This window comes from Gallinula chloropus (genome assembly GCF_964237585.1).
Source record: "Gallinula chloropus genome assembly, chromosome: 19".
In the NCBI taxonomy this organism is placed as follows: Eukaryota; Metazoa; Chordata; class Aves; order Gruiformes; family Rallidae; genus Gallinula; species Gallinula chloropus.
In genome coordinates, this window is record NC_140104.1 from 10,721,578 (window position 1) to 10,742,053 (window position 20,476).

Consider the following 20,476-nt stretch of genomic DNA (forward strand, 5'->3'; position numbering starts at 1 on the left):
CTCCACTGAAGATTTTTTACAAGCGTATGTTCGACTATGTGGGCAAGAGGAACTAGTGTAGAGAGTCCTAAGCTTTCCTTAGCTGGTGTGTGTGAAGCACTCTGCTGTGTAAAGCACTGTACACATGATAAGCCTATATTATTTATCATTAACCAAGAGATTCTGACACCCATCAGAAGAAAGCTGGCACACCTCGTTCTAGCTATCCAGCAGGAGACCTGGCTGTGGTTTGTGAACACAATATCATCCATAACAACGGATCTTTGCTTTTTATTCTTGCTGATCTCAATAGAAATCGAGTAAGCCACAGGCAATCATGAAAAATAAACCTTTAACAGCCTGATTCTGACCCTGCAAAGGCAATGTATTTCCCTTGGTGTCAATACCGTTGTGTGAGACTGCTGGGGGTTCTGCATGTAAGAGCACAAAGCCTGTGAAATAAACTGTTAAGGGCTGGTCTCTGGGATTTAAATGCTTTTAATATAAAAGACCTTGTGAGCTTGTCACAAAGGATGTAAAAATTCAACATCCACTGTTTTGCATGTCCGAAAGAAACCCTGAAGCCCAACAACAACAATGTGTGAGGTCTCTCTACTGCATTTTTAACGGCCTTTAAGTAACCCAAAGCTGCACTGAATTCAAGGGGAAAAAAAAAGAAAGGCAAAGCAAAAGCACCATTTAATTTTAAGGTCCATTAAAAAGCAATGCTTTCCACATGTGAAGGGGCCTAGGACCAGCGTGAAGAAAGATCACCTCTCTTTCTGGTTTTGGTAGATGATGCAAACTGATGCACAAAGGTAAATTGTAGCTGAGGATTAGAAACAGCCCTGTCCTGAGAGCAAGGCCTGTGATTATAGACCAGTTCCCAAGGGAAGTGATGAAAGCCTCATCATTTGATTCAATTAAAACCGGGCTGGAAAAAGCATGGGGAAATATGACAACAATGTTGCACTGGCTGCTGAATCAGACAGCTTGACAGTCTGTATCTTTTGTACTTCAGATCTCTGTTGTCGTTTTTTTTAATTGAGTTAAAATAAAGAGTACACAAAATATATTTTAAAACATTTTTCCAATGCTAATGGAGCATGAATTCATTCAGTGCTTATACATGTACCAGAGGGGTTATGGATTCATGCTTCATTGCAGCGACAAAAGCAATTCTCCGGGCTCCCATTATCCACAATAGTCTTCTTAATTAAATGCAGTTATTCTGAGGTTAAATTTAAAAATACCTCATTTCATGCTTAAAAAAGCCTTCAACAAGTTATCATAAAAATGCATCTCTGTGCAAAATACTGAACATGTGAGTCTCCTGAGAGCAAAGGCGGCACAAAAATCACACATGGTTGCTTGAAATTAGTCTCTGCACAGCTGCTTTATACTCTGGTTTTCATTATTGTAACAGCACCCACTAGCACTGCTGCAACTGAGGGTCTGTCATTATTTCTATTCTAAACATCCCTTTTCACAGGTTTAATTACCCAGCCATAATATTTAGCTCTGTCACAGGTAGAAATGGTTGGCTAATCTTGGCCTGGAGAGTTTTGTCAGTAAATGTAGTTCAAACTGATTTGGTTGTTTTCAGATTGGTGAAGAGTAGAGTAATAGGGTGAAGCTTCCAACTACATTTATTGATCTTAGTGAGTTAAAAACAGGCTTCTGATGTTTCTCAGTAATAGCTTTTGATTTTATAAATGTGTATTTTTCAGCCTGGTTATGCTTCTCACACATCTACGACACCTGTGGCTGTTTGGTTATGGTTCAGGCCAGTAATACTTCAGGACAGAAATGGTAAGAGCTTCTCATTCCAGTTCATCACTTGTTTGTTTTTTCTGTGGTTAATAGAACTCAATCAGAAATAACAATACTTTGGGGACAGTAGTGATTACCTCAGGCTAATGGTTATACTGGGACACCAAACCTCCCTTTGAGCAGCCAATGCAGAACCTGCATCCGCACGATTCAGCGATGGCCTGAAACCTGCTGCTTGGAGAGGCACTTCTAGAGAGGGCACAGGCTGCAGCTCTGAGGAAAGCAAAATGCAACCCCCTTGCTGGCCAGAACAGAAGGAAGCACTGTGACAGCAGAGGATGGGTATGGAGATGGAACATGAAATGTCCTGATACAGCCGGTAACCTGGGGTGCTGGAGAAGTGAAACCCTTCACTTACTCATTTTAGCTGTTCCCAGGGAAATGCTACTACTTTGTGATAACCATCAGATTCTGAATCAGATGTTCTCATTTCATTTCTCACCTCTGTGAATTCCTCTATGTTTACTTTTTTCCCCAATGTGTCTAGGATTTCCAGCTTCCCCAGGCCGATGGCTAGTAAAAAAAGAGAAAGGAAGATTGGTATAGAAAGCAAGCAATATTATGGGTTTGCATATTGTACATGTTGTTTTGCACACCATTACATTAACTGTCTTCTCATGTTGGATTACATTTATTTGAGGTTATTCTACACAGTAGCTGAAGCATGTGGCTGTTCAGAGGCTATCTAAACCTCATTCTTACATATCTACCTCACTGAGAATCTTAGCTATTCAGAACTGTGTGGTCATATTTATTCTTGACATATGGTGCAAATTGCAATGTTTTTAACAGCACTAACAACTAATTATTGAGGGAAGAAATTATTTTTCATTTAATAGATAAAACAGCCTTAAAATTCTGGGGACATGGATTCTGTTTTGCAAGAGGAGAATCTGCAAGTCAGGAATTTTCCCTAGAAGCTCTGTGGGAATATTTTGACTGATGATGACATTTAAAACTATCTTTTGGTCAGTTTCTGGGCTGCTGTTTTGGAACTGAGAAGGTATGTCAAATGTCCACATTGACTTCTGAATGAGGTCTTTCAACACAGATGTACTACTTCTGTTGGAATTGTGCTTCTGTTCTACATTATATCAGGAATAAAAAGAAAATTAATTGTAGAATACATTTCTCTCTTGCTGCTTTAGAAATTGCCAAACTGTACGTTATTAAACTATAAACCAAAGCTGAATGTCCCATGAATGTATATTGGATGCTATTAAATGAAACATTAAGAAACAGAGGTGCACTGTTAGTGAAATATGACACAAAGCACCTCCAGCATCTGCAGAGCAAGGATCTGTACAGAAACTCCCTTCTCAATCTCTGGGCCCAGCCTGGAGAACCACAGCCACCACAGCAGGAGCCCGGGGGCTGTTTGGCATTCGCACAGCGTGCCACCAGTACAAGACTCTTACTCAGAGGAACAGTTCTGTGAGATGGAAAGGGCTGGGCAAGAGCAAGCTCCAGGCAGAGGTGACTCCAGTAACAAGCAGAAACACAGTCCAGAGGGTCCCTGCTTATCATCCCATCTTCCAGCACAAGCAAATTTGTTATTATTGATGATCATTACAGGCTATCAATGTAAAGGGCTGGCAGCAGGCTCCCTGTGGCCACTTCAATGTTCCTGGCTCTATCTCTCCAATCATCATTATTCAGGGAGGTCAAGTGAAAGCTCTGTAGAGTGGACAGGAATTATGGAAATCCTTTCCCTGCTGAGTGCTCTGATACAGAGGGTACAGTGTCACTGGCATGCCTGGGGCTGGCAAGGGGAATGTGTGGTTTGGCAGGGAGTTAGGGAAGCCTCAGCAATTTCTCTGGAACCATAAAAGGTAACAACATTGTCAGACTTCAATTTTTTCAATCCTGCCTTTCCTCCATACCTCCCAGAGTGCCAAGCTGACCATGGGATTTCCAAGACCTCCCCTGAGCGAAGGAACATCATCAGACAGAGTAGATGAGGGAGGTTGTTAAAGAGATTCTTAAAAAATTGTGACAAGCACATGGCATTGTCTGGCTAACGCAGGATGGAAGTGGAAGGGGCCTGCATCTGATCTTTCTGTCTCTGAAAGATTTTTTTAAACCTCTTTCCATTCTTTCCACGATCATATCAATGAACCACATGGTGGTTCAGTCTCTTTCCAATCTGTCTGAAGATTTGTGGTTAGTATCCTAGCTGGTATAACAACCCTTAGAGATTCTTTCTCCATTATCAGATCCATTCATGCATGCTCACAGTCTGCATCAGAATTCAGACCACAGAAATAAAACTAAAGGTGACATATTGAAAACTTACCTTTTCTCACATATGTGGGAGTAGAAGCAATGACATCTGGAAAAGACCTCAGGGCATTCTGAACCTACAAAGCAAGGTAAGAGTCAGAGGCCTGTTTCACACAGACAACAGCAGACAATTACAAAAATAAATCACCTGGAATAATTAGTTGTATGGACCAGCAGTGCTTCTTACCACACACAGGTGGGCCCTGTTAAATGTAGACCTTGCTTCTGTTGTGCTGTGTGTAACCACAGCACAATTTCCTAGGGGCCTTGTGTGACTTGTAAGAAAGATGCTCGTAGCAAGGGATGTGTTACAATTTCTGCAGATCTCATCTTTTATGAGCTGCAGTATCAATTTGTATGAGTCACAGGGGTAGAAAGAATATTTAAGGAATGCCACAGGAGAGCAAAAGTGGCTGCCCTGGACCTTTTTAAGGGGTTTCTGAGGGGTAACCAGCTGCAGAAAGGGCACCAGTGATGAGGTATATATCCAACAACCTCAGGAGTGTCTGAGTACCTTACAAGGCATTTAGCTTCCCAGGACTTCTGTGGAGGATGCAATCCTTCCATGTGCTCTTGGGGAATCAGGGTGAGGCTGAGTGGTAGACAGTGACCTGCACCCTGGCCCAGAGGGATGAGCCATTACCCATTCTTGTACCCCATGCTGCCATGCCAGGGCAGATGGCACTGTCACAGAATTCCTTTTCTGCCTGTCTGGAACAATCATGCCAATGTGTTAAAAAGGGTCATTCTTAGTTACCAGTGCAAGTGGTATCCTGCCACTGACATCCGCTGCCCACTCCTTGAACTGAACTGCCAGCGCCTCCTTTCTCAGCTCTTTCACTTGAGACTTCACATTTTCCACCTGCTCCCTCTCCTTACGCTTGTTCTTTGCCTCAGACTTCATCCTGGCCAGCCTGGAGCATATGGGAATATGGTTTATATATTTTAAGATAGATTAAGCCTACCCTGAAAAACAAGAGGAAAGGAAATAACTTCTTGCTGAAATCCTTGTCCTTCTAATACAATCAGATTTTTTTTCCCAAAGAAATACTTGGTGTTTAGAGGATGAAATCACCAGTGTGCCTCTTGGACTGGATATTAGCAAACTGTGTTTTCAGAGGGCAGTTCCAAGGAGGGGAGAGTATTTATATCCTGATATGTATCATCTCCTGAATAGTGCAACTGTGAATCTGAAGAAACAACCTCTGAGTGTCAGACACATGCCTGTGGAGAGAGCCTCTTGCATACAGCAGACATTTAAGGGAAAGGCATCAGCACAGCTCTCCTAGTTTGTGGCAGTTTTCAAAAGGGATAAATTTTGCCTTCACATTTATAATGGCATTAATCATTTATTATGTAGATTATGTAGATTTTCTTTCAATGTTAGCAGGAAAAGAGGTGCCTAATTTTGCTACACCTGCTTTACCAATAAAATTGCCTCGGTATGCATTTGTCTCAAAGCCTAAGTACCATTTCACATGAGCACTTCACTGGCAAAGAGCATTCACTGAAAGTTCTTAAGCTGTCTCACACAATAAGGTCCTTACTGCCTTAGAACAGGGATAATGCACCAATCTCTCCATCATTTTGAACACAAAGAGATCGCAAGCTTGGGCTAAAAGTGCCTCCCTTTCCTCTTCCTTCCCTTGTCTTTGCTTCTCTCATCACCCAGCCATGGTTTTCCAAATCCTCCATTTCACACAACAAAAGAACTGAATAAAGTTGATCCTGTGGAACTCATCTGCTTTGGTTTTGACTTTGTTCACTTATGAAATGGAAAAAAAAAAGAAAAAGCCTTTAAGAAGTTCAAAATCCTTAAAGCCAAAGGCTCAGTTCCTATGGGGAGAACAGTTCCTGCTCCCAGAGGTGGCTGGAATCCCTCTGTGCTGAGAAGGATATCCTGCAGCCCTTATGTAACCTTCTATAGCTCCTCAAAGGGGACCACTCATTTTCCCTACCTGAGAACACCCTAATCCAGAAACTAACAACTTCTGCTCCCTTCTTTGCCCTGTGTTTCACAGGTTGTGAGGATGGGCTGATCCTGTCCCTGCTCTCCTCCCTTCCTATGCACTCAGCTTAGAAGTTATAAACCAGTGGTATTTTCAGTAATGAAAAGAAAGGCCTGTTAAACATGTCTCAACAATACACCTGGCTCACAGTTTTATCACTGGGTACTTGTTCTTCATGGCCACTTATCACAGAGGTCTCTTAACGAATAACTGGGGTCCTTAATCAGTCGTGGACATTGTAAAGTGCCTGCTGGGGCAGTTCAGCCTCCACAGCACTTTGATAGCAGAGGAAGGGTAAAATAATTTCCTCTCTTCTGACTCCTTCACAGAGACAGAAAAGAAGAGAAACAGAGCAGGTACAGAGCAGGTACCAAGCTAAATGGACTAAAAGATTTTTCTCCAATGTGTGAAACAGGCAGAAAGAGAAATCTGGACCATTTCTAGCTGTGGCTTCTCCTCAGGAGCAGTCTGCAAGCTGAAAGCAGAGCTAAAGCCATGCTAGGAGTTGCCAAGGTGCTCAGGTGATTAATTTGGGCAGTGCTCTGCACAGGTTGCATTGTGAGCTGCACCTGCACTCTGCTGCAGTTCTGCATTTGCACTAGGGTCCTAAACCACCAGGCAGCAGCATCCCCTGCCTGGTGTCCATGCTGGGGGACAAATCATTTCCCCTCTGAACAATAATGGCAAAACAGGCTGTAACAGTGCTGGGCACTTGTTCCAAAGAGGGCTCCTTTCAGATTTAGACATTTCCAGAAAAGATGAGATGGCAGCAAGGGCGACTTCTCCCTGCAGAATAAAACATGTTCCTTCAGGAAGACAGCCGCCTGACTCCCACACAAGGATGGGTGACTCAGACTGAAGGACTACCATCCCTGGACAAATAAAGTCTCTGTTTCAGGTGTCAATCCATTTGGGTAAGGAATTTCTCCCATCTGTTCTCCTGCATGCCTTGACTCCCAGCCAGGTGGCAGTTACAGAGAGAGCAGAGGGAGCCTGGGAGAGCTCACTGGGGACTGCTAAGCTTTAGATAAGAACCACGGTGTAATCCTGCCTTCCCTGAAGGGAATGTCAGTGGCCCTGGGAGCTTCACTGGGACCAGAATTTCACTCCTCATCTTTCTGGTGCTTATGGAGAGATTTTGAGGACAGACTAGCACTTCTCTTAACATTCTTTTCCTGTTTAGAAAAGCCAGTGAATCACATTAGGAGTCTCAGTGCTACGTGGTGTCAGTAAAATCCTCTGTGCTGCTGTGATTTCAGAATCCTATGCAAATCCCACAATACAGCCATCACAAATATGTAAATCCTGAGCTGCTGAGAATATAAATCCCATGATACTACTACAAGCAGATATGGAAAAACTGCTACAGCTCTGGCTACATAAACACCCATGGTAGTGCTGTCTGAGATTGATTTCTATGAGTCTGGATGGTTCCTTCTTTTGCATCAGCTCTGCTAGCTACAAATTGAGAACCTGTCTTCAAATGTAAACATGGACTTAACAGACAAGGCCAAGATAATATGTCACTGGGAGCCAACACTTGCATTGCAGAGGAAAATCCAACCTCTCCAGAAAGGAGCTCTGATTGACAATGAAAGCTAAGAGTATTTTAGTGAGGGGGGTGGAGATTCTCCAGACAAAGGAAATGAAATAAAACAAACAAAACCCACAAAGCAAACCAAAACATCCCTCACAAATCCCAGCCCCAGGAAATTTGATGTACTTTGATTCAATTTCTTTGGCAAAATAAAAATGAGATATGGTTCTGAACTGCCTGCATCCAAGTGTCCTTCTGTGAAGCAATATGAATGGTGAAACAGCCCAAGGTGTGGCACGGGTTGCATTCCAAGCACCCTCCAGAACAGTCTGTGTGTGAGTGAAAGTTCACTGAAAAAGATGATGTTTCACCAAATCATTTGTTTCAGTAGACCAGCATTTAAACAAATAACATCTAACATCTTTTACCAGCTCTGGTTGTACTGCTGTGTGTCTGCTTATGAAGAAAAGCCAAGAACCTGTGCTCTAGCACACTGATCATGATCACTTATTTTTATCTGTGGGGAAAAAGGAAGCAAGTGACTGTATGAAATTCACTTTAGTTGTATTCACACAAGGTGTGTTCCTATGAACTGTAACAGTATGTGGACTAGAAATGTAGAGACAGAAACTCGGAGTGGTAGAGAGAGATGTAGCATATTCTTTTATTCATTATAATACTGGGAGCTTCAATTATCTTCATTTAGAGTTTATGCATAAGACATGTCAACATTTTACTTCCCTAATTCCTGACACTTAAACCCTGAAACCAATTTTCTAGCTGTATGTTCTACTTATGCAAATAGAAGAGACAGCCATTCAAATAGAAGTCATTATTCTGCAAACAGAGATATAAAGTGATCTAGTAGTGAATGAGCAATTTTGACATCATTCACAATCACCTCTGGGTCATCTATAACCACAAATGTTCACTTCTCTATTTTTCTGAATAAAGCAATTAAAATGACAGCAATATTGATTACCTAATGCACTCACATTCTAACCTTAGCATAATGTAAGATGCCATGGAACCCCTTTCCAATATTCGTTAAATATCCTACTAAAGCAAGCAGCCCAGAATACATCCCATAAATAAGCACCTTAAAATACAAAACAGCTCCTACTTTAAAGGGGAAAAAGAATCTGAAAGGAATGGCTAAAGTAAAAATCCCAAGAGAAGGAGTTTCTAGGATGTGCCAGGACATTATCAGTGTTGCTTTGGTCAAATCATCCCAAAGGAGCAAAAGAAGGTTACCTGCCTAATAAGTTTGAGAGAGTCTGGTAGAAATGATGTGAAGAGTCTTTGGTACTGAGACTTTGATAGAGCTCGTCCCAAAGAACTGCTGTCATTAACCTAAACCAGTTTGAAAACTGTTTGCGCTCCACATATATAATTAAGATAGAGTCTAAAGAGGAATTATATATTGTGAAGGGCAGAATATTGCCTTAAACAGGAATAACTAGTGTTTCCTTTTGTGTGACATGTCCTGGCACTTGTCCTGCTTCTCAGGTTTTTATGAGAGACAACTGCCATCTCTGGCACCGTTCGACACTCTGCCAGCCCAGCTGCTGTCACACCATTCCTTTAGCAAAAGAGACCAAGACACCAGCTCTGGTCTTGTGACCAGTCACACTTAGAACTCTCACCTCTCTGGTTCTGTGCCTGGAATCTCAATTTTTAGTTCATCTGTAACCATCTTCATTCCTCTCAGGTACGGGCCTGGTTTTGTAGAAGTACCATACTGAGGGTTATGTCTCATCAGGTATTCACCAAGAAAATGAATGGGGTTAAATTTGGTTGGTTCTTTTCCTGGTGCAAGCACATTCTTTCTTTCCACTTCCATTAACAGTTTTTCCACTCCTGGGATTAATGTAGGCAGGAGTTTGTCAAGCAAATAGACACGAGTATCTAGTGACTCTTTCTCTTCACTGAACCACTCTTTGGAGAGCCAGTCACAGGGTTCTCTCTTTTTAATCTTTTCTTCTTTTGCCTTTTGGGCATGAAACATCTTCACCTTTGTCTCCTGCAGCCTCAGACTCCTCTGCTGCAACTTTTCATAAAAACACCTTTTCCATGGAGCATAATTACCCAGACACGGCAGGTCATCGCTCCCTCGATTTCTCTCCATTTCTCTGGCAGTCATAGTCTCACCTCCAAGTTTGGGATGGTTTGGACCTGCAGCTTGGGCTGCTGCTTCTGGCTGAGAAGCCATTCCTCAATCACTGTGAGACAGAACAAAAGCAGTGTATTATACAGTATCCCAGCAGATGACACAGGAAGAAAGCCTATTGTTAGGAATTAAATAATACTCTTTTTCTGTATTCCTCTCTTACTCTGTTACTGCTGCTCTGTAGTCTTCAATAAATACAGCCCCTTTACTTCAAAGATCAGTAAATTATTTATAAAGATTAATTATGTATCACAACAGCCCGTGGAGACAGAGCAACTAAGTAAGTGTGCTGCTTTCTTGCGGGAGAAGAAACTGAAACACAAAAGAGAAGTGATTAGTTCCAGGTCACTTTGAGCCTCAGAAACCAAGCAGTAAACAATGCTCAGAAGTCTTGTCCCCTAATTCTAACCAGTGGGTTTCTCTTATCCCTAGTATCGTTGTTTCTGTTGAGCTCCCATGCCATGCCTCCAGGAAATCCAGTGGATATGAGACAAAGGAAGCAAGTAACGGGAAATGCCAGATGCCTAGGAGCAAGGCTTCTTTACATTCCTTCTTCTGCTTCATCCCTTGCAGAACAGTGAGGAAGTCTGTCCCATAGACTACTTCATTTCAACCTGGGCAGCTATTTTCCCCTCTGGATATTCTGTTAAGGTACCAAGGACACGGGTGTATGGGTTAACAGAGCTCCTACAGAAACTCCATACCAGGTGCTCTGTAATTAAACTGTTCACAAGCATTTAAGTCTTCTCAATTATTCTGTAAAACAGACCTACAGAGAGTTGCAGGTATCTCCCTTTACAATCTCCCCAAGTTCACTGTTTCCTTCTCAGTGTTCATTCTGTGAAGTATCAAGCAGAACTGAAGATCTGGCCTGAGCTTGCTGCCACACTGCCCTTCCCAAGCTCTTCCTGAGAAGTGCTTTGCTCTAAGGCCTGTCAGTATCCACAGCAATACCAGTGGTGTTGATATGGTTTGCTCTTCATGTTTAAGCATTTAGAGCCATTCTGAAGGGAGTTCAACCTTCCAAGAAATGCATAAATATGATCTACAGCCCTCCTGGCACATAAATGTAATTACTAATATGTTGACCTTCTGGTTCCTAACCATTGTTTGAGTCCAAATCTTGCTTGGATAGGTAGGACACTTCCCAGCACTCCATTTTTATGTCTGTTTTCTCGATGGGCTTGTTGGCATCTTCTGGTAATTTGTTTTCAAAGACGATTACCTGCTGGGCAGTGAGATGGATTTATGGCTCAAGCTGCCTGCCTGACCAACACAGAAAGTTTTAAGAAGGCAGCTGGTTTTGCCACTGAAGGACACAAGCTGTAAAGGAGTCCAGATTTATAATGGTAGAAAGGGAAACCTGTCAACCCTGTCAAAATGTTCCTTCCTTAGGTGAGTTTCTTTCAATGAGCTGTAAAACCAGACTTTTTCTGGTTCAAAGCAGGGTGTTAACCAAATGTTCTGGTCACATTCCAAATCAACTGGTTTTGTTGTGCCAAAATAAACTGTTCTTGCAGTTTCTATACTCTTATTTTTGAACATCCTTTACGAAACTGCTCTGCAGTTGCTGTGCAATGTTAAAGTGACAACTGCACTCTGCTTTATGAGGTGGCTGATGCTGAATGATGATGAATGCATTTTCTACACTGCTCTCCACCATTTGTTAAGATGATTTTGAAGATTAGTAAATGTTTATAAAGTGTCTCTATGTCTCTGAACAAAACAAAAGGAAAAACAACGGAGTGGGACTGTTCTATCTCAATCCCATGGCATTCTCCTACCTCCAAGAATGGAAGCAGGGGACAGAGAACTATGCCCACTGCTTTAAGGCAGGACAGATAAAGCAGATAGACTAGGAGGGTATGGAAAAGCATACATAAAACCCCATGGAACTGTTAAAATAAACAATAAGGAGTATTAGAATCAAGACTTGAGACTTGGAATTTCTTGAGGTTTACATGGACATGCCTCCAGTTTGTGTAAAAACACCATTGGCTTATGAACTTTAGTGTTGATTTACATGAGTTGAGAATTTGGCCCACAATATATGTAACTCTCAAGGCCTATGGTGTTCCCAAGTGAAGGCTTGATTGTACAAATAGTAGTAAGCATGGTGCAGAGAAACAAGCTTTAGAAACACCCAGGAAATTTGAAATGTGATATAAGCCTTTGTTCAAGCTGAAGGCAAGATAAGCTTTTCATTATTTAGTAGATGCCACTTTCCAGCCTCCTTTTTCTGACAGAGAAATGTTCTTGTTGGAATCCCTGCAGGTACAAAAAGATTATCTCTCAATTTTCTGTACAAACACCAGATCTGCTCATAAATAAGATTTTTATGGTTTCAATGTTATTCTGTTAGGGGATTTTGGTGGGTGGGACAGGGTTAGGAAATCCTAAAGTTTGTCTAGGTAAATATTTTGGAGATGTTTGAGTTACAAAAGTCTCTTCAAAAACACAGTTCAATCTCTCTGATGCTCTACTGCTCAGAAATTTTGCCTTTCCCTACCATGCTTTACAGAGCATATTTATCTCACCAATCACAACAAGCCCAATACCCTTTTCATACATGATCTTTTCAATACAAGTATAAAAAGACTGTCTCTTTTGCTTTCTGAAGCTTTGAAGAACTGTTTTCCTTACCTTTGGAGCAGGTATCAACATAGATCTTATTTCTCCTGCTTTCAAAAGTGGCTTTGCAAGTGAACAGGAATTTAATATATGCCCATCTGTTCTCAACCATTAAAAATCCTAAAGTGAATTAGGGATTTCTCAGACCTGCTGTGGAGCCAGGCTGTGAGTTTTACTCCTCTGTGTGTTTGCAGTTGCTAAGCAATAATCCCAAAGGTTGCTATGTCTCTTCCACCACTCAGAATTGCTGTAGGTTGTCTTTTGGCTTTGGCAGCCCAACAGACTTTTCTGTACTGAACTTAGATCACTGCATCACATGGCTGAAAATAAAGTAAAATAAAAGAGAATAAAATGAAATAAAATAAAATAAAATAAAATAAAATAAAATAAAATAAAATAAAATAAAATAAAATAAAATAAAATAAAGACTATGAATGGCAACAGACAACATTAAGGGCACAAACCAAGAGAGAATCCACAGGTGCCCAGTGACAGGAGGTTTACCTTCATATTCAAGGTTCACCAAGTCCAGAACTGGTGTGAGTCTGTACAAGCTGAACTGAGGGCTGTATTAACCAGATGTGAGAACCTGAGAGATAAAAGGGAAGGGGGAAAGTTTTTAGTGCCATTTCATTAGACTGCCTTTAAACCTGAATCTAAAGGAATTTGATGAATCACCTTTAATAATTTCTCCTGCATTCTTGAAGAGTAATATGGAACACAGGGAAAGAAGAAAGACAAAACCACCTACGACAGCCATTCTGCATTCATTTATACTAATGTAAATCAGGTGTCTGTTCAGTGATTTCCTTGGTGTTTTACAGGACTTCCAACTGAGAAATTTATGGCTATTTCTGACAGTAAAGAAGGTTTATCTAATGCTGTTTCTTCCTTTGTATTTTGCACCAGAAGAGGCATGATCCTGGATTGTCTATCTGCAGGGAGACTGAACTGTGACTTCTGTCTATGCTATTTGTCACTGGAGCAGCTGCATGGTACCCTATGCTCTAACAGAGCATTAGTCTCCATCTGCTACAGCTCCTGTCAGAATCACATTTGTTCTCTACTTTAGGAACTTGAGAGTTTTAGTTGCAGACTCAAAAATGTCATTCTCTGTCATCAAGCCACTTATTTATTATGGCACCCACAATAATTTGTAAAAAACACAAATTAATTTGTAAAACTCCTTTCCCTTCATGTACTTGGAGTCCCAACAGAAACCCAGGACAGCATTTTATGCTGCCCATTAAAAACCCCAAAAAGGTTTAGTTTAGTTTTGCTCCTAAGACCAGCCATACAAGTTAGAAAGTGAGCACAGTGTGTACAGGCTCTTTACAGGGAGGAAATCTACTCAGAAATCACAGCAACAATTGTACTTATTGGATGGTCAAAAGCCTCAATTTTTTTATCTTATTTTTATACTGTCTTTTCTGGAAAGCAGGATGCTGTAGAAATTCCTGGTGTTTGCACCCAGCAACTTTCATGTGAAAAATACACTGTAATAAATTAACTTTGCTATTTATTAGGAAAAAACCCTGTATCAGAAGGAAATACACTCATTGTGATGTATTTTTAAGATGTGTTGAAATAGAACATCAATTATGTCGATAAAACGAAGCAGAAAATGAGTGCACAGGAATCATTTCAAATGAGACTTTCAAGTGGACTGTGCTCTTTTTCCCCCAAAGCAGTTTGCACATGATGAATTCTTGTTATCTCTTCTCCCAGGTGGGCTTGGTTTGTCCCCTTTGCAACTCAGGATCGTGTTGCTGTTACAATTAACTTACAAAACTTTTTTTTTTCAGCATGAAACACAAATAAAAGAGTATTTCCCATTTTTGTAAAGTCATGTTTTAACCCCCCTCCAAATAAGAGTATACAAATAGCACTTGGAAGGAGGGGTAAAAAAGGCTCTATTTCTCTTTTTCTGCAAGTGCAATCCCGTGGGTTAAGCAAACCTTTAATCACACCCTATTTAACTTGGCTGTTATCCCTCAATGTTTTTGCTAAGCAAAGTGTATCCTTTTATTATGCCATCAAATACTTGCACTGTTGACAAAATAATGGGCTGAATATGTCATCACAGATGTTTCGCTGGAATTGCCTCTTCTATCCTTTTTTTTTGTTTGTTTTTTGCTGTGGAAGATGCATGTTGGGAGCACTCTCTTGCCTTTTTGCAGCTGATGCCAAGATTATGCAATAAAAGCCCCAACATGTAGTAATAATAAGTTGTGTTAGCCAGAGAAATGTTTGCAGTCTATTAAAGAAAGAAAATAGTCACTTTTGGAAATGCATACAAAACCAGCTCATGGATAGCTTCACATCCTTGAAATGACAGGCTGGGCTAAAGCTGCAGGTGCTGACCACAGTGCTTTCAGCACAGGGAAGAATAAGTCCACAGGCTCCCCGGTGTCTTTTTCCTACCAACCATGATGCTGTGACCACAGGCTGCCCTCTAATTGCTCTTTTCAACCAGAATACATCTGCTTTATAGCTTCCTCCTCCACATTTAAATTCTGCTGCTAAAAAACACTGCACACACAAATTATACCTTTCTAATGGCTCGGAGACCCACTGCAATCTGTGATTATTGTAGTTAATAACTGATACGTTGGACCTTTGGCTAACTGTAGGTAGCACCTCCATTATTGACTCATGGTAAACGGTTTTTAAGTGTTTGCTGTTCAAATACCCAGAAGAGCTACTGGATATATGAAAAATTACATCAAAGTCTAGTTTGGAAGCTGGTTTAAATACCCATTTACTGATACTAATCCCCACGTGACTGTTGCTCATAATCCAGAATGAAACACCAGTCGCAGGTAAGGAAACTGCTAGAATACCCTGGGAATGTGCAGCCTCCCACCTATCCTCTGCATCAGTGCAGACATATCTGAACAGAAACTACAACCCTGGAAGTAGCCTTACATTTACAGGAATCCCTGTGAGAGAAACAGAACAATAATGGAGATATGCTTTAGAGAAAGGTGAAGAGCATTAGGATTCCTGTGATATGCCAGAGAAGAAGAAACTTTCTGCTTCCTCAGTGAATCCTGCCTCCACTGAAAATCATGGCAGAAACTTCACAGCACCACGGCCTCCAACAGTGGCTGGTAACCACAAAGAATCTCTCTTCCTGCTAAGCCTCGTGATGCTTCCAATAACCAAGATGGAGCCAAGCACCTGAGTCCATACTTACGTTCCCAAACCTTCTCCAAGAGACTACTAAGTGATGCAGGCTCCTTTTTACCTGACAGAAGGAAATGCTTTGCCAGGAGACAAAGCACTTTCTCAGTTTCTCAGAAAATAAGAGGAAAATAGAGTTAGGAGAACAAACACCTTAACTGAGTAAAATATTATAAAAGGCATCTACAATGAATACAGCAGCAAACCTAAATAATCTTTCAATGTATTGAAAACAAAACAGTTCCCATGTGTTACTTTATATTGTTGATCCATGACATTTTTAGTTAAGACTTTACTTCCTCCCTGAACTGGGAACAACCTAAATAAAATGGTGACTAAAATGGTCAGGAAAAGATACTTTATGCAATTTAGTAATATTGCCAGAACAAGTAACAAATATTGATAGGAAAGAATTTCTGTTGAATAGTAGCTTTTTTTGGTAGCCAAACCCACCAGTTTTACTGGTCTGTGTCATCTGAAAGCAGGAAAATCTCTGGTACCTGCAGCTCCTGAGCAGAGAGCAGCTGTTTTCTTCCCCAAACCTGCAGCTTGCTTTATCTATAATGGCAAAAGGATGCCTGTATTTGGAATAGTCTTTCCTGATCTATATCTACTGTACAGATCTGCTCAAACCACATCTGTATTGCAGATTTGACCACACGGAGATAAGGTATTTAATAAATTAAGGGGAGGGAGGGGCTGGACAAGAGGCTGCTCAGAAGAAGATATAGTTTTATTGAGAAGCTGTGGAATAGTCAGAATATGGGGGATACTAATTTAAAAGGGGTCTGGGAGTCATTTTCTTGACCTCTTTGCCATAAATCCAAGTGGGCCACTGGTCCACCTTCCACAAATACTGTGTTTCAAAATAACAACACAATGGCTGTAAAAGGCAGGACAATAACTCTTTCTTTACCTGTGGGTTTTTCTTACACTCCCCATGTGCTCGGGGCCTCCTGGGGGCTCTTTGGGACCCTTTCACATTCCGGATCCTGGCTTTCTGTGCAGCACACTCCATACACTCAGCTTTAGTCCAGGCCTGTCCTTCATCTTCTCCTCTCCACTAGGAGGCAAAATGCCTCATTATGAGCCCAACTTCTTCATGGCAGCTCCCAGAGCCACCCCGCTCATTATCTTGACTGGGAAATGACCTACAGACACCAATGTGGCTCCTCTGCTGCTGAGATTTACAGGGGCAAAAGGGTCTTGTATGGTCCTGCCAGTCTAAAGGGCAGATGAAAGGAATGTGTACCAGGTGCTTAAAGGGAATCAAGGGGTTAATACACACTCTTTGACACAGAGTTTGCCCTGTTTGGTATTTAGAATGGCTTCTGTTTATCATATGTAGCATCATCATTAGATGCCCAAGACAATTCTTGATCCAAATTACCTCCATGCCAACATCCCCATGAATTCAGCAGCACCAGGCAGAAACCACAACACATTGGAACCTTGACAGGATTCGTCCTGTTGTCTCAGCACCCAAGCTGTCAAACAGTGTTTGCATTCAGGGGATGTTTGGATGGTTTAAACATCCTACGTACTTATTAGACTAGGTTTTTGGTGTTTGGGCTTCTGTGTTGACCTATAAATAGGTGTTACGTACTTATTAGACTAGGTTTTTGGTGTTTGGGCTTCTGTTTTGACCTATAAATAGGTATTATGTGCTGTTTTCATTACAGAAAGAGTTTCTCTTGCTCCCTAACTGAAGGAAAAGCTGCAGGATGTGAGCACGAAGGCCAGCTTTCCCAGGGGCAGGGTGCCACACAGGCACACAGCTCCCAGCAGGGTGGGATTCCAAAACACCCATCGCTTGTACATACCAGAGCCTCCTGCCGGGAAGCACACTCCGAGCGGCCACAGCCGAGCTGGCACACGTAACCAAACCTCACCTCTGGGGCTGAGAGGCCGGGGAAGGAGCCACCAAACCCCCACCTCCCGCCAGGCCCAAAGGCCGCGCGTTCCCGCCGGCGCGGGGAGGGTTAACCCGCCGCCGCGGCCCGGGGGGCGGTGCCGCGCTGACAGGTGGCGCATGCGCCCTGGTGCCTTATTGTGCCCGGCCGGCCCAGCCCCAGCGCGCCTCAGTCGGTGAGAGGCCGTTGGCGTGCGTGGAGCTGCTGCCCCCTGCGGCCGGTGCCGCGCCACCTCCGCTCCCCTCCCCGTCCTCCTCCCGTCGCCGCCGGCACTCGCCATGGAGTAAGGCCCCCGCCGGCCGGACGGGGGGGGCGGGTCCCGCCGCGCCTCGATGGCTCTGGTCACGGTGCAGCGCTCGCCTACTCCCAGCGCTACCTCCAGTCCTTGCGCCTCGGTGAGTCCGCCCGTCAGCCGCCCGGCCGGCGCTGAGGGGAGTGTGGCGGTTGGTGGCCGTTAGGGTCCGGCGCGCGGCGGTGCGCATGCGTGCGCCAGACCCTGTCTCTCCCCCCCCACCTCCCTCATCCCCCCCCCACCTCCGCCTTCTTCCCGCCGGTGGCCGGGCCTTGACAGCTCCGTGAGGGCAGCGGCGGGCGGCCGCCTCAGCGCCCCCGGGGCGGCCGCCCGCTGTCGCCCTCGGACCTCGGAAACGGGGGTCAGACACCTCCGCGGGGCCTTCTTGTCGCGGGTGCGCCGCTGTGGCCTGGTGACAAGCGAAGAGAGCCGCGGGGGTCCCGGGTGCCCCTGGGCAGGCCCAGCCTGAGGTGTGGGAGTCGGTGGGGCTCGGTACTCCCAGCCCCTCAGGCAGTGGAAGGGCTCTCGGGCACCGCAGCCCGGTCCTCGCCCCTCTGTGTGAAGGTGCCGCTGCTCCATCTGTCTAAATAAAGCAGCCTGGCTTAATTTTGTGTTCATTGTACGTGGTGGGAGAGAGGCGGGAAGCGTGTGCGGGGAAGCAAACTGACATTGTTTGCGTGAGGGTTGTTTTAAGACGATTTAATCTGACAGTACCCTCTGGGTATCTGCAGTACAGCGGCCCTTCCTTTGCCAGCAGCTGAGATGTTCTTACTGGGTTGGTGGGGTTGTGTATTTTTATTCCTTTTTTTTTTAATTTTGGAACGTTGCATAAAATCTTCACGAGGCTGTGTCAAGCCCAAGGCAGAGAGAGAAAGGCCGGATTTCAGAGCTCTCTGGGTGAGATGTGCAGGACGAGCAGATGTTCTCAGCGCTGCCCTGAATGAGGAAGTGAGGCAGGAGGCTGTAAAGGCTTCTTGCTTTCCCTTGCTCTTTAAACTTGGGACTGTTGTTTTAGTACTTCTGTATTGTAAAATCTTGCATGTTAACCCCTTAAACTGCTACCTACAGGTTACGTGGCTTGTTTCTGTTACAACTAAGGACGAGAATGAAAACAGAGCTTTCTGTGTGCTCACTTCTCAGTTAGCTTTTTTCCCTTAAAAAACCTCCTGCATTATCACACTGGTCTTGTGTCTGGTTTGCAAATGTTGGGAGGAGGGAGAAGAGTTGAAGTCCTGGTTGCTTCCGTCATAGGGGGGGTGTGGATGAAAAAGCCAGCTACTCTGAAAATACTTCTTGTTGTGTTAGGTAACCTCTTCTGAAACTAGATCAACTACTTGACAGGTCCTGCCTGCCCCAACAGCATTTTAGCTGTCAGAACATTTTTTTTTCTCTCCTCTCTTTCATTCCCATGTGTCTCTAAGGTATTTAGCAACACAGATTAATTTTGCTTCTATTTCTCTGCTATAAATATTAATGTGGTGCATTACTTCAGAGGTTGCTTCCCCCTTTTGACTTCTTTACCCTTTCCACTATTCCCTTTCTCGTACATTTCTTGAATTTAAGACATCTTGTGAGACTAGGTAGGTCCCTCTTGTCATCTTCCCTCATTTTCCCACTTGGGTGCATAACCCCTTTTATATATTGAGATATATGAATAATTAGTTGTATTCTGTAAGGATTTTCCATCCGGAACAGCCAGGCTGTTTCCCAATTAAGTTAATTGAAACTGTACTGATTTTTGGAGCACTGTGTAGGTTTTAAATACATAAACAACTGTCTCCAAAGGCTGATAAATCCAGAGAATGCAGCTTTTGGTCTATTTATCTACATTCTCTTTTTTCAATCTCATAGTACTGAGGTGTAATCTGTACCACAGGTCCTTGTAATTCCTTGGTGCCCTGTGGAGAAATAAGTGTGTGACTCTTCCTGGTCCGGTATTGCTTCTTATAATAACTTCTACTTTCTCAGACTTCTCTTGCAGTCTGAAGTGGAAATGATATTCATCGTATTTTGCCCTTAACAGCTATTGTTTGAGTACTTCTGCATTTCCTGTTATAACTTCCTAACCACACTTGAGGGTTTTGACTGCCCTTTTAGCCTCTTGTTAGATAGCTGGGGTTGGATTTTATTGTGCTTGTGAGTCTTCCTCCTCTATCACAAAGTTGCTGTTTCTGAATCAAAACTGTTGGTGTCATTTCAAGATGATGATCCTTCCTGGGCTGCTATGGGCTTGTGACCAGGGCAGTTGCCTTTTTAGTTCTTCAGAAGGCTTAGGTCCTGTGCCTGCCATGCTTGTCATTCTTATGGTTCCTTGTTGGCTTCAGCAGAGGGACTTGTTTCTTTCACTGTTAAGTGAAACTGATTCAACCAAACTGTTGTAGCCTGGTGGTACCTTCCTTCTATAAGGCTGATAATTCTACCTCCAAGTTAACCTTCCTAAGAGAAAGATCATGTTTCTGAACAATTTTTGAGTAGCATAGGGGTCTAACCCTGCTGTTTGTGAACAAGGATTATCTGGTGACTGCTGGAACTTTGCTGTTCCAGCTTGTGGGCAAGGAAGAAGCTGGTCGGTGTGTGAGCATATGGCTATGTCTAATTCTGTTTCCAGGTCACTAAGAATTTTGAGGACAGAAATGGATTCTC

General features: G+C 43.1%; 2 protein-coding genes across 2 annotated transcripts in view; one reads left to right on the top strand and one right to left on the bottom strand.

The window, feature by feature from the left end:
- Window positions 1–9,853, bottom strand: part of EFCAB5 (EF-hand calcium binding domain 5) — a gene marked incomplete at its 5' end in the record, with an annotated part of 32,336 nt that extends 22,483 nt beyond the window's left edge. Inside the window, 4 exons of the mRNA XM_084272869.1 lie at window positions 2,255–2,325; window positions 4,109–4,172; window positions 4,853–5,009; window positions 9,288–9,853. Of these exons, the coding sequence (XP_084128995.1) occupies window positions 2,255–2,325; window positions 4,109–4,172; window positions 4,853–5,009; window positions 9,288–9,853 (858 nt within the window). The remainder of the gene's footprint in view (window positions 1–2,254; window positions 2,326–4,108; window positions 4,173–4,852; window positions 5,010–9,287) is intronic.
- Window positions 9,854–17,735: 7,882 nt separating this feature from the next.
- Window positions 17,736–20,476, top strand: part of SSH2 (slingshot protein phosphatase 2) — a 95,236-nt gene continuing 92,495 nt past the window's right edge. The window contains exon 1 of the mRNA XM_084272907.1: window positions 17,736–17,936. Coding sequence (XP_084129033.1) covers window positions 17,874–17,936 — 63 coding nt within the window. The 5' untranslated portion in view covers window positions 17,736–17,873. The remainder of the gene's footprint in view (window positions 17,937–20,476) is intronic.